The sequence below is a fragment of the Melanerpes formicivorus genome, unplaced genomic scaffold (genome assembly GCF_026170545.1).
Source record: "Melanerpes formicivorus ecotype bairdi unplaced genomic scaffold, bMelFor1.0.p_v2 SCAF_3, whole genome shotgun sequence".
Classification (NCBI taxonomy): domain Eukaryota; kingdom Metazoa; phylum Chordata; class Aves; order Piciformes; family Picidae; genus Melanerpes; species Melanerpes formicivorus.
In genome coordinates, this window is record NW_027142355.1 from 29949203 (window position 1) to 29968869 (window position 19667).

The 19667-nt window shown below is 39.8% G+C and overlaps 1 protein-coding gene across 1 annotated transcript in view; it reads left to right on the plus strand.

Annotated features, from left to right (window-relative positions):
* Positions 1 to 390: 390 nt before the first annotated feature.
* Positions 391 to 19667, plus strand: part of PPP1R3A (protein phosphatase 1 regulatory subunit 3A) — a 30326-nt gene continuing 11049 nt past the window's right edge. The window contains exon 1 of the mRNA XM_068169903.1: positions 391 to 1184. Coding sequence (XP_068026004.1) covers positions 391 to 1184 — 794 coding nt within the window. The remainder of the gene's footprint in view (positions 1185 to 19667) is intronic.

Consider the following 19667-nt stretch of genomic DNA (forward strand, 5'->3'; position numbering starts at 1 on the left):
AAGCAAGGGCAGAATGTGACATTACAGTTTTACATCTGAAGACATTGTGAAAAAAATGGCCTTGAAGATATATGCAACAATAGTTCACAATATATAAACTGTCTACTTGTTGAAGCATGCACTCTAATCAGAGATTAGTAACTCCTCTTCTTAGCATGTAGGGCCACATAAAATGGTGAATGTAATATTTGAAATGTATCTGTGAAATTATAACGCCTAATACTGTCAGATGGAGAACAGGCCAACATAGTTTACACTCCATAGCATCTATTAATAGGCCTGACTCCCTTTTGCAATGTCAACTGTAATATTAGTCCTTGTTTTAAATCAGTGTCTCAAATATCAGCTGCTACTAGTAGAGTTCTCTTTCAGTTTATATCAGAGAGCCCAATGGAGTCTTTTGAAGAACCTAGTCAGGTTAGCAGGGCTAACTTATTAGAAGTCCCCACTGTAAATGATTTCTCTTCAGAGGATGAAGATACTAAAACTGATATTAAACATCGTTTTTCTCCACGCCCCCGAAGGAAGAATTCTGCTTCTTCAGAGGAAGAGGAGGCAGATACCCCCACCACTGTTGCAAGAAAAGTTTCATTTGCTGATGCATTTGGGTTTGATCTTGTGTCTGTCAAAGAGTTTGAAACCTGGGAAATTCCAAATATAGGACAAAACAATTACATAGAAGATGAAGTTTCCCCTCAGGAGGAATATTTTTTCTCTCAATTGTTTACATTACCTGCTTCACAAGAAGAACTTTTGCAAAAAGTGCGAGAGCAGAAAGTGCAATTGGAGTCTGTCATGTTCCTGCCCGGGATTACCTGTATGAATGGTGTCATACGAGTCCTCAATGTATCCTTTGAAAAAGTGGTGTATGTTCGAATGACACTGAATAACTGGCTCAGTTATTATGATATCCTTGCAGAGTTCTTGCCTAATTCTTGTGGTAATGAAACTGATCAGTTCTGCTTTAAGATTTCTTTGGTGCCTCCTTACCAGAAAGACGGAGCTAAGGTGGAGTTCTGTATACGCTATGAGACATCGGTTGGTACCTTCTGGGCAAACAACGACAACAAAAATTACACGCTGATTTGTCACAAGAAAGAAACTGTACCCACGGTGGGTAATAAACCACATACAGAGGTTACTGATAGACAACTTAAAGGATGCTTAAAGCTGACACAAAACAGGTGAGGTTAGACCTTAACTTTTGGTCATTTACAATATAGCTGGCTAATTCCAATTTTCTAAAGTGTGCTTCCTGGAGCTAAGAATTGCCTATGCTGTTTTCTCCTATTGTTTGTTTTTAATGATAAATTGGACAAATGCCTGTTTTGGTTGGTTTGTTTGTTTATTTTAATTAAGCTCTTCTATACATCAGCCAACAGTTTTCTGCAGACAGATTGGATGGGATCATAGTTTTAATATATGGCCTGCATGCCACTCATTTGAAAAGTAGCATGAAGGTCTATAAATTATGGGCTTTCTACTGATTTTGGTTTCCATAAGATGTAATTTAAGGTGACATCAGTGAAAACTTTGCTCCAGACTGTGGTAGTTGTACAGTTGAAACACTTCACATCCGCTTCCTTGGTGAGTCAAACAAAACTTAAATGAAGCAAATCCTGGGTGTTCACATGATTTATTTCTTAGTTCATTCTATAGAGAAATGTCACTGGTGGTTCAAGGAAGCTAATAATTCAGGGATGCATCCTACTACACTTAGAATATCTGGTACAAATTTTTCTACAAGTGTTTGGGCTATTCCGTGAGTTGTATATTAGGGCAATAACTACTGTTTTTTCTGCCAGGTGTTGATGCTTCTCTTTCACAAATGGTGAAATGAATAATAATTTATATGACAGTACTGGCAATATAGTAAAGAAAAAGAGATACAGAATTTCTCTCATATATTCTAATTAAATGTAGGCAAGTACTACATTAATTTTAAATTGGTGGTAGATAACTTACAACTTAACCCCACATAAAAAGAGACACCCAGGAACAGGAACTTTTGGCCTCCTACTCTGTTTTTTACTCTTTCCTGTATAAAAAAAAACAAAATAAAACAACAGCTGCTGGTGTAAATCTAATTCTCAATATTTTGCTCATCCAATTTGATATAAATCAACTGGACTTCTGCAGAACTTAATCTATACTTTACCTGCAGAATCCCTTGCAATATTCAGATCCCAGAAATTAATTGATGTTGAGTTATTTTACTCTTTCCAAAGCCAATGCTGTCTTTATTTTCCACTGGACTGCACTTGTGGGGAAGTGGAAACAAAACCATAGCAGTGGTGGGAGATTAAGGAGAAAGCTAGGACTTCCCTTGTGCAGAATCTCACTTTCCAAAACCCAGACTGTGTGCTGAGAGCCCTCATTGCATGCCAGCTCTGTGAGGAGAAGTGGGCAACATAGCTTAATGCTTGCATCAAGACCATGGTGTAAGAGCAGTCCTGGGGCTAACACAAGGCATGGTTTGTAGGCAGTTCACAAAGCTCTTCTGTTAAATGTCTCTTAGGTCAGCTATGGGGCCACCATGATGGTGCTTCCATGGGGGATCATCCTTGTAACGTCAGAACAGAGCAAACAATGCCTTCACCTACCACGTGGATGCTGACATTTGTTCTAGATTCTGTATGTAGTTTCTGTCCTTCAAGAAATGTCACGTGACCTCTTCTGAGTAAATAAGATAGCCTGAGATCTCCTGCAGAAGGCCATAATATCAAATACCCCAGGCATGTGCAGGCAGTGTAATGTCAGCCTGGGTTCAGGTAGCCCACATAGAGCAGATGAAGAACATAGAGAGCTGAGCCTTAATTTAGTGAATCCTGGTCTTCCAGATGCTGTCAGGTCTGACCTGCAAATTTAGATCCAGTTTGGTATTTAAAGCCAAATGAATCCTAGGAGTTTAATTTCCTGAAGTCTTGTATGACATGGCTAGTGCTAGCATATGCTGTAGGAGCATTACTTCCAGGGGACTCTCTTTTATACCTATATGCTACATGTATAGCATGTCAGTCTGTCAGAGTATTTTTTAAAAATGGGAAAGGAAATAACATGTCTACTCTTTAATATAAAATTACCTGGTCTCTAATTAGAGTGCAAAGTTTTGTCCCTCTGTATCAGGCTGCGGAGGTGTATATAAATATATATGAACACAAACACATGTATGTTTTCAATATTAAAAACAAAGGGGGCAGATTCTTGTTTACATTAAAATGTGCTACGTTTGGCAAACAGTTAGCTATTGTGCACTTTCAAGACCTGCTTCTGTGGAAGTAAAGAGAGCTTACAGTAAATGTAAAAATGAGCTGAAAATATTTTTGGAATATGGTTTCAGTGGTCACCAAGGCTCCTGAAAGACAATTCTGTCAGATTGTAATCCAGGACCAATTTTATGCCACAGGGACTTCATTGACTTCACAGGAGCTACAGCTTTCACCAGTGTAAATGAGGTCAGCATCAGGGCCTTTCGTTTTGAAAGAACTAAGATGCCAACCTCCGTTGCTCACTTGTTTTTCAAAGTGTCTTTGTACATGTTGCCCCTTTGAGTAAGGAGGAACACCCTGCAGACATCTGCAAAAGTACCTCATTATTCTCCTTCAGACCCTCATTAAAACTCCTTTACTTTGATGTCTAGAAAAAAGCACAAGAAAAACAAACCCCTCCAAAATTGGCAAAGTGAGGCTGCTGCTGTGCTATGACTCCTTCACATCATGTTAAACAGTGGTGCCTGTTTTTTTATCTCCTCCACCAGCTTGTCTCTCTCTCACGTCTTGCTTTATGTTCTCTGCAGCACTTATGTATGCTGTGCTGGATATTTATAGACCATTTAGCAAAGCAGGAGTCCTGGACCATAAGTAGCTTGTTTTTGAAATTGCAGCAATGCAAACAGATACATACAGAATTAATGACATTGTACCTATGGTTCACACAATAAATACACAGATAAGGAAAATTGCCATTTCTGCCTACCATACAGACACCAAATTAAAGATTTCCTTATAGCAATCTGAATAGAAGGACACTTTAATGGGACACTTAGTCAAGCCCTCAAATTTAGGAACCTGTTATAACTTACATTTTAAAAGAAAATATTGGCTCTGATGTATTAATATTTTTTTTTCTTAAAATGTTCAATATAACTCTTTAATTGTAAAATAGAGCTGTTAAAGAATTGGGGTTTTTTTGAGCAGTGAGTCTGATCTCACTCTGGGGCATACTTGTGTGGCTCATTAAATATCACTAGTGCGGGCTAGTTGCATTAGTTAAGTGAAAAGAATATCGTGCACTTTTAGATTAAGTTACAGAGGAAATGCAATATAACAGTATCATATTACCCTGAAGAGTATGAATCAGGGCAAAGTTGTGGGAATGAGAGCAGTGGAGTGGCCTCTGACACCTTTTTTAAGAAATAAAGTAAAAATGGACTTCAGTCTCAGAAGTTGCAACTTGGAAAAAGCGGTAGTGAAAAGCAGAACTGCATGGAATAATTAATGCTGAGAGTTGTCCAGATTTGGTGTTCAGAATGGCATGACTTAAAATCCTGCCAATTTATTCCATATTTCACTTGATTTTGCTTCTACATCTAGACATAAACAAATAGTATTCTCTTAAAATTCCCCTGAATGTTTGCTTCTAGCTTCATTTTCACAAGCAAAAATTATTTTCAGCATATACTTCAACAATATTTGTGTTTTGCAGAAATCTTGAAATTATTCATAGGCATGAAATATAGTTTGAAACAACGCTCCCCCCCCATCAATTGGATTAATTGTGTCCAGTTCTGGGCCCTTCAGTTTAAGAAGGACATTGAGACACTTGAACGTGTCCAGAGAAGGGCAACAAGGCTGGGGAGAGGCCTTGAGCACAAGCCCTATGAGGAAAGGCTGAGGGAGCTGGGATTGTTTAGCCTGGAGAAGAGGAGCCTCAGGGGTGACCTCATTGCTCTCTACAACTACCTGAAAGGTGGTTGTAGCCAGGAAGGGGTTGGTCTCTTCTCCCAGGCAACCAGCACCAGAACAAGAGGACACAGTCTCAAGCTGCGCCAGGGAAAGGTTAGATTTGAGGTGAGGAGAAAGTTCTTCACCGAGCGAGTCGTTCATCACTGGAATGGGCTGCCCAGGGAGGTGGTGGAGTCACCATCCCTGGAGGTGTTCAAGAGGGGATTGGACATGGCACTTGGTGCCATGGTCTAGTCATGAGGTCTGTTGTGACAGGTTGGACTCGATGATCCTCGAGGTCTCTTCCAACCTTAGTGATACTGTGATACTGTGTGATACTATAACTAATTTGCTTTGGTTGGAAGACCCCTAAGGTCATTGAGTCCAACCATCAACTTAACAACACCATGGCCATTAAACCATGTCCCACATTCCCATGTCTATATGTATTTTGAACACTTCCAGGAATGGTGACTCCACCACCTCCCTGGGAAGCCTATTTTAATGCCTCGTCATTCTGTAAGTAAATAATTTCCCTCCAATATTCAATCCAAACCTCACCTGGTACAACTTAAGGCCATTTCCTCTTGTTTTAATCTATCTGAAATCTGTGTTTTAATCTCTCTGAAAGTGTGCATTTGATTTATACATACTCATATATGTATTTTGGGGAAAAAGACCCTAAAATTTTAAGGCTGACCCTGCATGAGAGAGGGCTTCTATCAGTAAAGAAGCTTGATTTCTAGCATATATATACACATACATCTAAACATTGGGAAAATGTAAATTACTTGTATCATCTCCACTCTTTTATCTTTTTGTTTGATTCTCGTGCTTTTGGGACATGGATAATGATTCTGAACACAAATTTTCTCCTGGTTCTCAGATGTGGCCCACATGATGTTGTTGTGAACCCCAAACTCATGCATCAGTTAGATCAGACAGGGACCGGTTGTGTGCAGCATCAGACATAGATCATCCTGCATAGCTAGGTGATAAGAACCTGCAAACCAGTTTTGTCATTGTCCCTGTCACTGTTGAGGCCATGCCCCATTTCTGTACTTGGCCCTGGTTTGCCATATGTCAGGAGAGCAGCAGTGGCAGAAACACAAGGAAAATGCTTGAAAAGTATGATTTTTTTTTTACAAAAGGGTAAAATGTTTATTTAATTACTATTTAAAAAAAATGTTATTATTCCTCTGACAAGAAAGGGGAAAGTTAGTATCTTTATTATAATGGTAAGAGTTATCCCCCTCTCATCTCCCTGAGCTCACCAGTATATTGCTCTGAACTAATGTTGGTCCTGTGGGTTTTTTTCATGATTGCCAGACAGTCCCTTTCTTTGTATTGTAGTGCATCAATTCAGTTCCTTCTGTGATGCCACTTTAAAACAGAATACAATATAGGGCAGTGTCTCATACAAGGGCTGCTCTATGCACAATGTGTGAGAGATTAAAGAGATTAAAAATGCTGGGTCTATGGGCTGCCAGTGCCAACTTCGGCAGCATAAATACTGAATGGTCTTAAAGCAATTGCCAATACGAAAATATTTTCTGTGCGTGCCATCTGCATGCACTGTTCAATCCCCTTTCTGGTGGAAGGGAAAAGAAGTAAATTACTGAAGATCCAGACTGGCAGGACTGCACTGTGCTCAGTCAGTCTTCCCCAGGCAGATGGCAGACCACAGTGCCTGGCTGCCCCAAGAAATGCAGTGCTGCATCAGCTCCCCTTGGCATTTCCCACAAATCCATGGCATGATTAAAGAAATCAGACTTTTGAGGAAGATGTTTGGAAATAGCTTTGCTATGAGGAGCAACTGTATTATTCCCAGATGGTCCATTTAAAATATGGCATTTAAATTATGTTCCCTTTTAATCCTTGTTCTTTTGATTATTGCACATCATAAAAGGGAACAGGAGAGCAGAAGAGGTGTTAAAACACACGTCTTCTTTGTGTACTGCTTTTTAATCTCAAGGTTGTTTCTGGCATTGCAAGTCACAAGTTGCACCTTGATCAGCATACAGATATGGGATTTGACTTAAGTTTATTGCTATTATTAGGAAGTGACTGCAGCCACTGTTTTTACCAGGAGACCAGCTGCTAGAAAAGCTATCCATTCACAGGGAACCAGCTAAAAGCAGCACTCCTCTGCTATTCAACCTGACCTAATATTCTTAGTCCTTCTCTTGCTTCCTGGTCACTATCAGTCTTTGACAGTCGTAGAAGTAGGTAGCACTGGCATCAAAATAAGACTTCTCCAAGTACTTGAGGATTCTGATTATCAGGGTCCCAGGATAATTATTCAAGGTGATCTAAAATATATTATTCAGATGAGTGGTGTAAAATCAAACTGTGAAACTGAGGCTGAGTATTAGGAATGCTTTTTAATCACAACTCTACAATTACTCTCCAAAGCAATTTAAAATAAGCTAAGCTAAACCACTTGAAAAATGTTTTACCCAGCCAAATCTTGTTTGCCCAGGAACTACACTCAATGGTCTTTTCTTTGTCTGTCTAATCAAGGTATTGCAAAATCTGAGTATACTTACTATTTGAATAGTGAAATATATTAGAGACCTGAAAGACAGATATCTAAGTTAACAGTATCAGGCTTTGAATGCTGTCACAGACATGCTGATGAAACAGATGGACGTTATGGATAGGAATGACATGCACAGTATAGAAACCTGCTAACCATAATTTGGGTCTCCTAATTGCAGAGTACCTGATGACTAAAATTATATCTCATTCTTGCTTTTGGTGATTGTGATCTCTGCTGCCCATAAGCCATCCATTTATGCAGTGGAAATATTAAAGGAAGTGTCTAAACTTTTAAGTAACAATATATGAAAATAGCACAATTCCTGCTTTATTGGCAATCTTGGCATGGTATTTATTCTGGATTTTATTAGCATCAGTGGTTTCTCAATCATTTCCATAATCTACCTTAGAAATTGCTCTCATCAGTGCTACAGAACAGGACTCTGTGCTCTGATGTATGGAAAATACTGTTTGCTATAAAGCTGTTTTTCCTGTCTGCAAGAAACAATGTAAAAGTGATGCTGGCTATAATTTCTCAATATTATGATAAATAAGCACTAGTAATTTACATGCATTTGGCTTGGCTTTACACCTGCAGGTTTCCCCCTCTCCCCCCCCCCCCCCCCCCAGTTGCTGCCATTTAGTCAGTTTATATGCTAATACTGTTACACTCTTATAACTCCTTAATGCAGCAACTGACTTGAGCCTGAAATAAGTCCAATAAATAATATAATGAACACCAAGAGTTTCACTTAACTTTGCAGAACTCTGTATGTATAAAATTGTCATTGAATGTTAATAATTACAGGACCAGACCTTATTTCTACACTGGTTAAAGACCTTTAGACAAATTAGACTTTAGATTAGACATTAGGAATAAATTTTTTTGTCATGAATTTGGTGAAGCACTGGAGCAGGTTGTCCAGAGAAGCTGTGAAATCTCCAACTCTGAAAGTGTTCAAAGCCAGATTGGATGAGTTCTCAAGCAACATGGTCTAGTAGGAGGCATCCCTGCCCGTGGCATGGGAATCAAAGCTAGGTGGTCTTTAAGGTCTCTTCCAACCCAACCCATTCTATGATTCTACGAAACAGAAAAATATTGCTAAATTAATTCCTCTATTCTGTTGTTCAATGACACTTTTGTTTAGGGAAATATCTCTTTTGCAAACTGAATCATGCTGGTAATCACTATTTCAGTACTCTGTCTCCTGTCCACAGTTCAGGTATTGCAGTACCTAAGTGTTCATTGGAAAAAATAATTATTCCATTACATTCACCTTGACTTAGCTAAGTGTTAGTCTTGAAAAGATATTTGAAGTCAGTGAAACATTAACTCAGAGCAGTGGAGTCATATTTAATAAATGCACTCACTACCAGTGTCATTTGAGCTGTTTATTCTGATTATGAACTTTAAGCCATGGTCCAGACACAGCACTACAGCTCTGAAATTAGAACAATTAATTCAGCTACAGTGTAAGTCCAGAGAACCAACTGCTCATCATATTTTTAAGATAAAATGTGGATTACCTACTCAGTTTATGAAAAGTAGAATAAATGGCCCAAATAAATACTTTACAAGTTAAATGAAGTCTCTTATTTAGGGCAAAGGAAGAGATAAGACCTTTTAAACACTAGGGGAGCATGTTAGAAATGGCTATTTGATCCCTTGGACTTCAGTGACACACAAGAATATATTAATTGATACGCCAAAGCATAATGGGGGATGGTTGATTTCCTTACTGTCTCTCCATTTTCTTGATCTGTGAAACCAGCTGACACTCTGGCAGTAAATCCAAAGATTTATTTCTGCTGGTTACTAATAGCAGTCCTAAAGAGCACTGAAGAGCACTGAGCTACACAAATGAATGTGAATTAAGAAAAGCTGGCAGGTTTTTCTTACCTTGCATTTATGTTTTGCATCGATGCATAATTACTGTTCTTGCAATAATGTTTATGGCTGCTGGATGATAAGCATAAGATGTTCAAACCTGTATCTCTTCATATTCTGGTAGAGGGTTGGGGAGGTTGATAGTTTTTATTTTTCCTTATCTACCTTAGTAGATCTGCACTTGTATCTTCTATGTTATATTCCAGGTCTTACTTGATAGAAGTATTGATACCTTTCACACAGATGAAAGGAAATTTTTTTTCTTCTCATCATAAGAAATTAGGAATTTTATTCTCTTAAGATACTTACTTGCAACTACTTTCCAAGTTTAGTATCACAATCATCTCTCAAGAACAACTGGCTAAGACTTTTTGTGATCACCCTTTCCGTTCTCCTCCCCAGTGGTAGTGTCATTCAACAAGTCCAAGTGCTGGGTCCTGCACTTTAGCCATGGCAACCCCATGCAGAGCTACAGGCTGGAGTCAGAGTGGCTGGAGAGCTGCCAAACAGAGAGGGACCTGGGGGTGCTGATCGACAGCCACCTAAACATGAGCCAGCAGTGTGCCCAGGTGGCCAAGAAGGCCAATAGCATCCTGGCCTGCATTAGGAATAGTGTGGTGAGCAGGAGCAGGGAAGTCATTGTGCCCCTGTACTCTGCATTCATTAGGACGCACCTTGAGTACTGTGTCCAGTTCTGGGCCCCTAAATTTAAGAAGGACATTGAGACACTTGAACACATCCAGAGAAGGGCAACAAGGCTGGGGAGAGGCCTTGAGCACAAGCCCTATGAGGAGAGGCTGAGGGAGCTGGGATTGTTTAGCCTGGAGAAGAGGAGGCTCAGGGGTGACCTCATTGCCCTCTACAACTACCTGAAAGGTGGTTGTAGCCAGGAAGGGGTTGGTCTCTTCTCCCAGGCAACCAGCACCAGAACAAGGGGACACAGTCTCAAGCTGCGCCAGGGGAAGTTTAGGCTCAAGGTGAGAAGAAAGTTCTTCACCAAGAGAGTCATTGGTCATTGGAATGGGCTGCCTAGGGAGGTGGTGGCGTCCCCATCCCTGGAGGTGTTCAAGAGGAGATTGGATGTGGCACTTGGTGCCATGGTCTAATCATGAGGTCTGTGGTGACAGGGACTCAATGATCCTCGAGGTCTCTTCCAACCTTGGCGATACTGTGATACTGTGATATATGTGTCTTAGTCTCACCTGACTGCCATCTATCTGTCTACAGTGTCTCTAAGACACCTGTCACCTTCTTGCATGCATACCTCAGTATACGTGACTTAGGCTAGTCAGGCCCTAGGAAATTACTCTCCTCTGACATGCTAGTACGGGACTGCTTCGTCTCCGTTTTTTCCACGTGAAATCCAGGAAAGGACCTGGAGTCACACAGAGTAAGGGCATTTCCTTTCAAATACCCAAAACAGACACAAATTGAGAGAAGTGCACCACCTCTTGCTGGTATTTACTTTTTTCTCCTCCCGTCCTTTAAAACAGTAGGAGAAAGCAGCAAGAGAACAGAGGAGCTCTATCCCCGACTGCTTTCTGCAAAACCATTTTGATATTTGATCATGCCCCTTTCAGACAGAATAGCAACCTAAGAAGCATATCCTCTGACCTTACGTCAAGCCTAGCTCTCCCGAAACTTGACCCCTGACTCATCTTTTCTTCCTCTTCAGCATCTTGGCCCTGGAGATAGGCATCCCAGTAGTAAGGTCCTGCGTTACTAATTCACAATGGAATTACCAGTAGATCTTCCAAGCCTGTCCAGGGCAATTTATCTTAAATAAATTTTCTAATTTTGAAGGACTTAGGCAACTTTCTGGCCAATTTATGGTGTAGCAAGACTTCTGAACTGGTTTCTTTTCAACATTTTTCTGTGGGTGCCGGAGTAAGCACAATAATCACGACAGAGCTGTAAAAGGATCTGATAAAAGTTGCATGTTCCTGTTCATAATTGCTGTAGCTTAATTTGAAGAGTAATCGGCTTATTATACATGGGGTTTTCTGCAGGCTTCATATCTACAGTTATGAGATTTGAGGATAGACAGAGCTATATTAAAGGTTTGAGCCTGGCAACAAACTGATGTCAGGCTCCTGGTTCAGACTTATGGCACTAAAATATTCAAATGGACTGATATATATCTATATATTAGAAAAAGAAAAAAAAGAAGTACAAATGTTTTGCCATTAAAATCCAAGGTCTTTTTTAATGAGCTAGAAAATAAAGACTAATTTCTTGGGACTCTGTTTGCTTTGAGGCTATGATTATTCTCATCTCAAACCAGGCCAACGCGTTTTCTTCTGTGCCACCTATGTCCCTGCTTCAATCATAAACTAAGACTGAAAAATGAAAATATTAGTAATTGGAAAATAGAATCCCCTGGATAGCACCAATCCAATAATCTTAATAAAAATAGGTTTATTACAAACATTGTCTGAACCCTACTGGGAATTATCTTTTCAGAAAAAACACTCAAATTCCCTGACAGCTTCTCTCTTGATCAATTGTCCCCCTCGATACTATTAAACATAATACTATGTACTGCTTATTCTAAGCATCTTTTTCTGCACTTCACTTTTCCAACTTTCTTTCCAATTTATCCTTGTTTAGCAGCTACTAGCAGTCCTTTATTGTCCTTTTGCAGGACGATCTTTTCTTCTCTTCTCCTGTCAGCTCATTTTCTCAGATGAAATGACCAAAACTAAAGGATAGTTCGTGGGGAAGTACCACAGATTAATATTATTTTCTTTATTTTCAAACATTTAAGTAGATGTTTTTGTGGCTGTGTTTTCATGCAAAATGCTTGTGAAGGTTGCCAGACTGAGTTGCAGTTCTATTCATAGCGTAGTTTCAAAATGTTAGCTGCAGTTCAAGCCTCCATTGCCATTCCAGTATGCAAATATCCTCACCTACCACTTTAATGACGGTCACTCCATCTCCATGTCTCTATTCTCTGTTTCCTGACTATCAACCAAGGAGCTAACTGCTGTCAGTCCTTTGTTTGGTGACACCTATCTGCTAAGAACTAAGCTGAGCTTTCTCTAACACCACTGGTAGTTGAAGGTCATATAAGGAAAACAGTCTTGTCTATATTTGTGATCATGGCTCTGATTTTATGTACAGATTAATTCTAACAGGATTACTTGTAATGCCATTATACTTAAAAATATGATTCAGTGATTTCAACTAAATATTCATACAGCTAATCAATTATGGCTGTTGATTTTCTTTGCAGTTTTTGCTTTAATTTCTGAAACTTTTCCTGTGTGGCCTCAATCAGTTTGGAATAGAACAGTGTAATCTGAACTATTATTTTCTGCATTGTTTAAATTAAATTATTTTTCTGTTATGCCTCTATTTTTTGAAATAGCTCTTGAAAAAAAAAATTATCATATAAAAAGAAGGCTATGATACTGCCACATATAAATGACATGTAATAGCACACATGACATAACATCTCCAAAAGGATGACCTTTGGAGATCCCTTCTAATCCAGACCATTCTATTATTCTATGATCTGAAGCTGAAATGCTGCTAGATAGGAATTGATCATGTTTTCAGGCAGAAATTCAGGTGTGTGAATAGGAAGCCAGAACTGAAGAATGGTTCTCTCTGAGCTTCAGTCACCTCTGCTTCATTGTCAACATGGATAGCAACATTCCATGCTGTGCTCACACAACTCATAGTGGTCTTGTTCAGTCTGTAATTTGTGCAGCTGTTGGTTTCTGTTGTACCAAGGGCCTGGTTCCTAGGTCTCCACCTCGAGGTTTTGTAGGAGGCAGTTATTTATGCCTGAGGCCACAGCTAGCTGCCCAGGCCCACAACCCAGCCGCCTCTTGAGATCTGCTTCCCAGCACCACTGTGATCTTCAGCCTGGCGCCATCAGTTTCCAACACAGCTGTGATGCCCCTACCTAGCATTAAGATCAGCTTCTCTTAACAGTATGTAAAAGCCTGAAAGCAACTTGGAGCATTTCCCTGAAAGGTGGTACAGTTAAGTACTTAGTTTCCTTGCAACTTTTAAAGCCACTTTACTGCTTCCTCACTCCATTAATGGATTTGGTACTTCAGAGCTCATACATGCTGCAGCGTTGACATTGATCGCCTTTTGCTGGTTGCTGTCTTTGCTCTGCTGCTTGCTTTGTTGTTTCCTTGTAATTCCAGTTCCAATTTTATGTACTCAGCACCTGTGCTCTTGGCCAATCACAATTCTCTGCCCAGTTCAGTGCTCTCCCTAGGGTCTAATATTTGAATTTTATTTAATTGGATTTTATCCTCATGTCCTATCTGAAAAGAGTAGAAGATCATTTAATTTTCTCATGCAGTAGCATCACTTTGCTTGTATTTTCCTCATACCTACCATAGTCTATCATTTTTTGTAAGGTACATGCAATTTTTTCATGCATTCTAATCTTTATATACTGGAAATCTGGGTTGAATTATTGACATTCTTGAGTAATCACACAAAACAAAACCCCCAAACCCTTTCTCTCTGTTTGGATGATTTCTAAGGAAAAAAAAATGTATTCCTTTATTTTCTATCAAATACTTATCAATACCTTTATATACAAGTTGTTATAAAGACAAGCTATTCTTCTCTAATGGTTTCTAGGACTTTAAGACTGTCTCAGCAGGAGCTGCTGAGGGATAAAACTTCTAATGATGATTTAAAGCAGTGAAGTGTGTAGGCTGAAACTGAAATAATTATTGCTGTAACCCTCTAAGCACTCTAAGTTCCTCAAGAGAAAATACTTTGTTCAGAACAGACCCTGAACAACAAAAATGCTAAAAAAGTAAAATAATAAAAAAACCCAAGCCCTTGGAGCAGGATGATAATTTAGAACTAGAATCAGTATAATGTGAGGATGTTCTCAACAACTGCTCACAAATGCATCAGACATCACAATTAAAAAGGAATAATAATTATGGTTCCTTTCTAAAGTATGTAATATTCTATTCCATTCAATAAGCCATGAACACTTTAAAACCATCAGTGTAATCCACAAACCTATATTTACAACATTAAACTGGATGTTCTGCCTTTTCAATAACTGTCATCTCATCTCTATTATTTTCACCTCAGACTCTAATTGTTTCTTTTATAGGAGCTAACCTACCAGTGTCCTTGGCAGTACGGTTTATGGCTCATACATTTACAGTAATTGTTTGGGCAATTTGCCACACAGTATAACAATCTTCACATCACAATCAGTTTTTATAATAAACAGCATTAGTTGTGAAAAATACAAGTGATGCATGATTCTTATGGTAGATAAAGGGCACTGAAGATGCCCTTTAGAAAAAGAAAGGAAAATGCTCAAGCCTTGAACTGCTTGAGAAAAATACTGATGTCACAATAGAGCTAATTAATTTGATGGTACAAACAAGAGGGGGAAAGGGCCTTGCATTCATTAGTGTCAATTCCAAATAAGAGCATACTGTTCATAAAAATAATATTCTACCTTCATTTAGACAAAATGTACGGGTAAACAAATCAGAAATAAGCACCAATTCCTACAATAACAATGATTTAATTCCTTAGCTTTATCAAGGCTCTCATCTTTAGCCATGGAGCTCAGCCCTGGGTAGTAGGCACAGCTTGCAGGTAGATCTCTGGAAGAGGCCAGAACCCACTGCATATCAACCTGTCTGTCAGGCACTGCTCAGCACTGGAATTTCTGTGCATGGTATATGACTGCTCCTGGCAAGCTGAACACTTACTTAATGGCTTCTCTCCACAACAGACAGGTGGTTGCCCATAAAGATGTCTCGCTACATGAAGCTGTGCTGCAGGCACTTTGTAGCCTTTCAATTTTCAAGTGTCCAGAAATAAGAGGTCAAGCATTGCTTAGTGAGGAGGCTGTTGGACACTCCTCCAGCAAGCACAGTCTCTCATGTTAGAAATTCTGTAGGTATGTGCTCACTTATAGCAGTGCACACATAGATAATCCTCAACCTCCTTGTCATCTCCATGCCAATTTACAGACCTTGTCTTGTGCAGAGGCACAAGGAGACGAGGCTCCAGAAAGCACAAAGGTTTCAGCCAAGGTTGCACCTCCTGTTCCAGAGCTGGACTATGAATTCTCTGGCAACATTAGGGCTTTAGACTAATATTTACAGGATGCTGGAACCATGTGTGATAAGAAATTGTGGAGTGGTTGTATTAGAAGGCTGTAACTTCAACAGTTGATGACAGAGGCATCATTGTATATCATCAGGACACTTGTGTCTATAATGAGTTTTGGGCTGAGCCTTATGGAGGCAAGGAATGAATTTATCTTTACTTGTTAAATTCTTAGTTCTTATAGTCAGTGAGGGAGATAGGACAGAATTAACTACAGAGACATTGTTGCAACAGAAGCCAAAGTCTGCACTTTGGAGATCCACCTATTTGGATTCTTGGTGGCTCCTGGATGCCCTTTGTGAGTCCACGAGTCACACAGAGACAGAGATCCCAGGATGCAGTTTGAATGTACATCCCAGAGGGTGAGTGGGATTTATCTTCAGTGCTAATCTCATTGTGACAATGAGATCAGAATCAGGCTTATGTTTTTGACTATTTATTAAATTGTTTTCTCCCTGTGCCACTGGTATTTTAAGACCAGTATAAACAAAGCAAGTTAAGGAAGCATTATGTTAGTAAAAAAAGCGCCCAATTCTTACTCTGCTGTGTCTTGCAACTCAATGGTTTTAAAGCTCTGCTTAGAACTTTATACATATACAGTCTTTCCTTTTGCTTTCCAAAATTCCTTCTTCCTAATAAATTAATTTTTATTGTATGGCTATGAGTTTTGAATACCATTTCATATGATACTACTGAGGTTCAGAGTTACTGTGGAAAAAATCCTTTATTTAGTTTCTCATCAAAGTTCTTTGAACGTAACTCTTCCATACATTTGACAGGCTTTCTGCCTCCAATTTGCATGCAGCTTTTTAAAAATAATTCTTATTATTGCTTGGATTTTCTTAAATAAATGGTAACTATTTCCTTCTCCACTTCGTTTTTGACCTGACACCTGCTGCTGGTGGTACAAAAATAACCAAACCAAACTGCCAGCCCTTCCCTCTCTGCATGCCTTTGCTCTTCTCAGGTCTGTGGGGTTACAGTTCGGTTCAGGATTTCTACACGAATCTACTTTTTGCTCCTCTCAATAAAACTGTCATTGCTGACACCTTTAGCTACTTTTCAAGGTTCTCATATGTTGTTTACATCCCACTGGCATCATTCTTCAGCAAAACTGGCTAAATCCAAAAGCACTGATTGTACTGAAGGTTGCTGCTGTATTATCACAGAATCACAGAATTAACCAGGTTGGAAAAGACCTTCAGGATCACCAATCCAACCTATCACCCAACACCATCTAATCAGCTAAACCATGGCACTAAGTGCCTCATCAAATCCTATTTTATGCAGTTTCAGGGGTGGTGACTCTATCACCTCCCTGGGCAGCACATTCCAATGGCCAATCTCTCTGGGAAGAATTTCTTCCTAACATCCAGACTAAACTGCCAAATTGTTTTAGAATCATAGAATCATGGAATTGTTGGGGTTGGAGGGGACCTCAAGGATAATCTAGTTCCAACCCCCCTACCATGGGAAGGGACACCTCACACTACAACAGGTTGCTCACAGCCACATCCAGCCTGGCTGCAGAAACCTCCAGGGATGAGGCTTCCACCACCTCCCTGGGCAACCTGTGCCAGTGTCTCACCACCCTCATAGGGAAGAACTTCTTCCCAACATCCAATCTCAATCCACCCATTTCTAGTTTTGTTCCATTCCCTCCAGTCCTATCATTACCTGACACCTTAGAAGTCCCTTGCCCATCCCATTTCCCCTCCCCTTTTCCCCTCACATCCCAGAGCACCTGTGCTCTGTTGGAGTCCTCCTCCCACCCCAGGTGTGGCCACTTTGCCCTCCCCACCCACTCCCCTTTTGAATCCCCACCAGGAAAGGCAACAGCCCTAAGCTGAGCCCATCTGGGCTGAGGATCCTCCTCTCATCGCTGGTGAGTGCCCATGGTGCACACTGGGTGATGGTGGTGGTGACAACAAAGGCCGGGGGGCCTGGTGGCCCCCCGGTTGTTAGGAACATGATTGATGACTGCTCCAATATCATCCACGGGTGTTGGCTGGGGCTGAGTTCTTCCGTGTGGTCTCTTGGCAGGAGCTGCTTTGGGAAGATGAAGTATGGGGAAGAAGGTGGGTGAAGCAGGAGCTGCTTGGGGAAGTTGGGGAGAGTTGGGGGGAGGGGAGGAAGGAGCAGGAGCTTCCTTGGGAAAATGAAAGGGGGCATAGGGGGATGGGGAGGCATAGAAGGTTTCAGCTCAACATGAGGAGAAACTTCTTTACAGTGAGGGTGGCAGAGACCTGGAGCAGGCTGCCCAGAGAGGTTGTGGAGTCTCTTTCTCTGGAGCCTTTCCAAACCCAACTGGATGCATTCCTATACAGACTGGACCAGATGATCTCTGGAGGTTGCTTCCAACCTCTAATGTTCTGTGGTTCTGTGATACTGTAAAGCTGGCATTAGCAAACAGAGCAGCTGAATACCCACGCATCCACAAAATCCCAAATATTTATCTTGACCTCTTGGTTTCTTCTCATTTAATACATGGCAAGGTGTTCTGAGGAAGTACCTGAAGTGGCTGATGAAAGGAAAGCCATAAAATGTAGTGTCCATAATGTCCAAATTCAGTCTTTCTACAGAACACTGGGAGAGCTAAAGCATGGCTTAATACCAGCTGGGTCTGAAAAAGTCTCTTTATACATTATCTGTTCCATGCACTTCAGCAGAGTGTGCATGCAATAGTAAAGGAAAGAAAATGGTGAAATGGCATTTTTAAAGAGTAGAAGGAGTATTAGGCTCCCCTTAGATTCAGAAGTCTCAGGTGAAATTAAGACAGAAATACCGGTTGGTTATCAACTTTAACCTTGCCAGCCGTTTTCATTAGGGCATTTGAGCTTCACCTCGACTTCAGGATAGAATAAGATTGTTTTGACTTTGAACCCACCACAAAGTAAAAATCAGAAACATGAAAGATTCTGTGAGAGCCTAAGCTTATTTGGGTTTTTAAATAACATTGTATTGAAAACTTTTTTTCTTCCTTACAAAATTTGAATAAATATTTGAGAAATACATGTTTAAAATACTTCAACGTTCCCATAGCTCTTTTAATTTCAGACTAAATAATATATTATCTTGTTTGGTTGGTTGGTTTTGGTTTTGTTTTTTAATTTGAGACAGTATAAAATTCTTCAAATTACATTAATTTGAAGAGTGTTAAAGGTATGCTTTCATCGTTCTATACTCCATTCTCTAAAAAATTCAGGCTTTAACCGCAATCTGTAAAATCTTGTGATTTAGACATTAAGATCTATTATAAGTGGATATAATACACAAAAGATTGAAAGCGCTGAGGGTTATACATATGTACAGACAGGACTTCTGTGAAATATTGGTGTGGAAATTAAAACCACAACGAGCTGTAAAAATCTTACCGGTTGTGAAGAGGTTAGTAGCTCCTGGTTATAGTTCCAACCCTACTTCAGACCAGACTAAAGTACCTCCTCTTCCATAGTGAAGTGTGTGCTTCCAAAAGCATAACTCTCATGGCATAGAGCTGTGTGGGAGCATTTGAAATAGGAGCTGCATAGGAGCACTTGGAGTAGGGCTGGACTGGCACTATGAGACCGTGGAGTCTTATACCTTGGGAAATGTGTTGCATAATCCTGTTCACAAAAACATATCTGTGTTTTCATGTTGAGACCTTCTCAGTTTCATGTGCCTGGTGCTGAAAAATTATGGGATATACTTTTCTAATGTTTAAGAATGTTCTTTTAAGTTTCCACTGCAAATGTTTTCATGAACTCTTTCTATTAACACATTAAGTCTTGTTGCTTAATATAATTTGTCTTCTCCATATTTACCCTTTTACTATATTAATAGCTAGCATTCATTTCTCCTCCAAGATTTAATTTGCTAGGCTGAAAATAGAAATACTCAGTTTGTCTGCTTAGTTAACAAGGACTTTTGATGCTGTAGTCCTCTTGTGCTCCTGTTCCAATTTGAATTGATCTTCCTTAAACATCATATACAAATGTTCTTATTAATGCCTTATTCCATGCCATTAGTATTTCTTGGAAATCTTGCATTACTGTGAATACTTTCTCCAACACATTTTTGTGGGAATCTATTTTCCTTGTCATGACCTGCTCCCACTGGTGGCTTGGAAATGTTTTCTATCAAAAACAAATTCAGATTCTTCTTGTTCACTTGTTTCTTTCAATTTTCAAGCC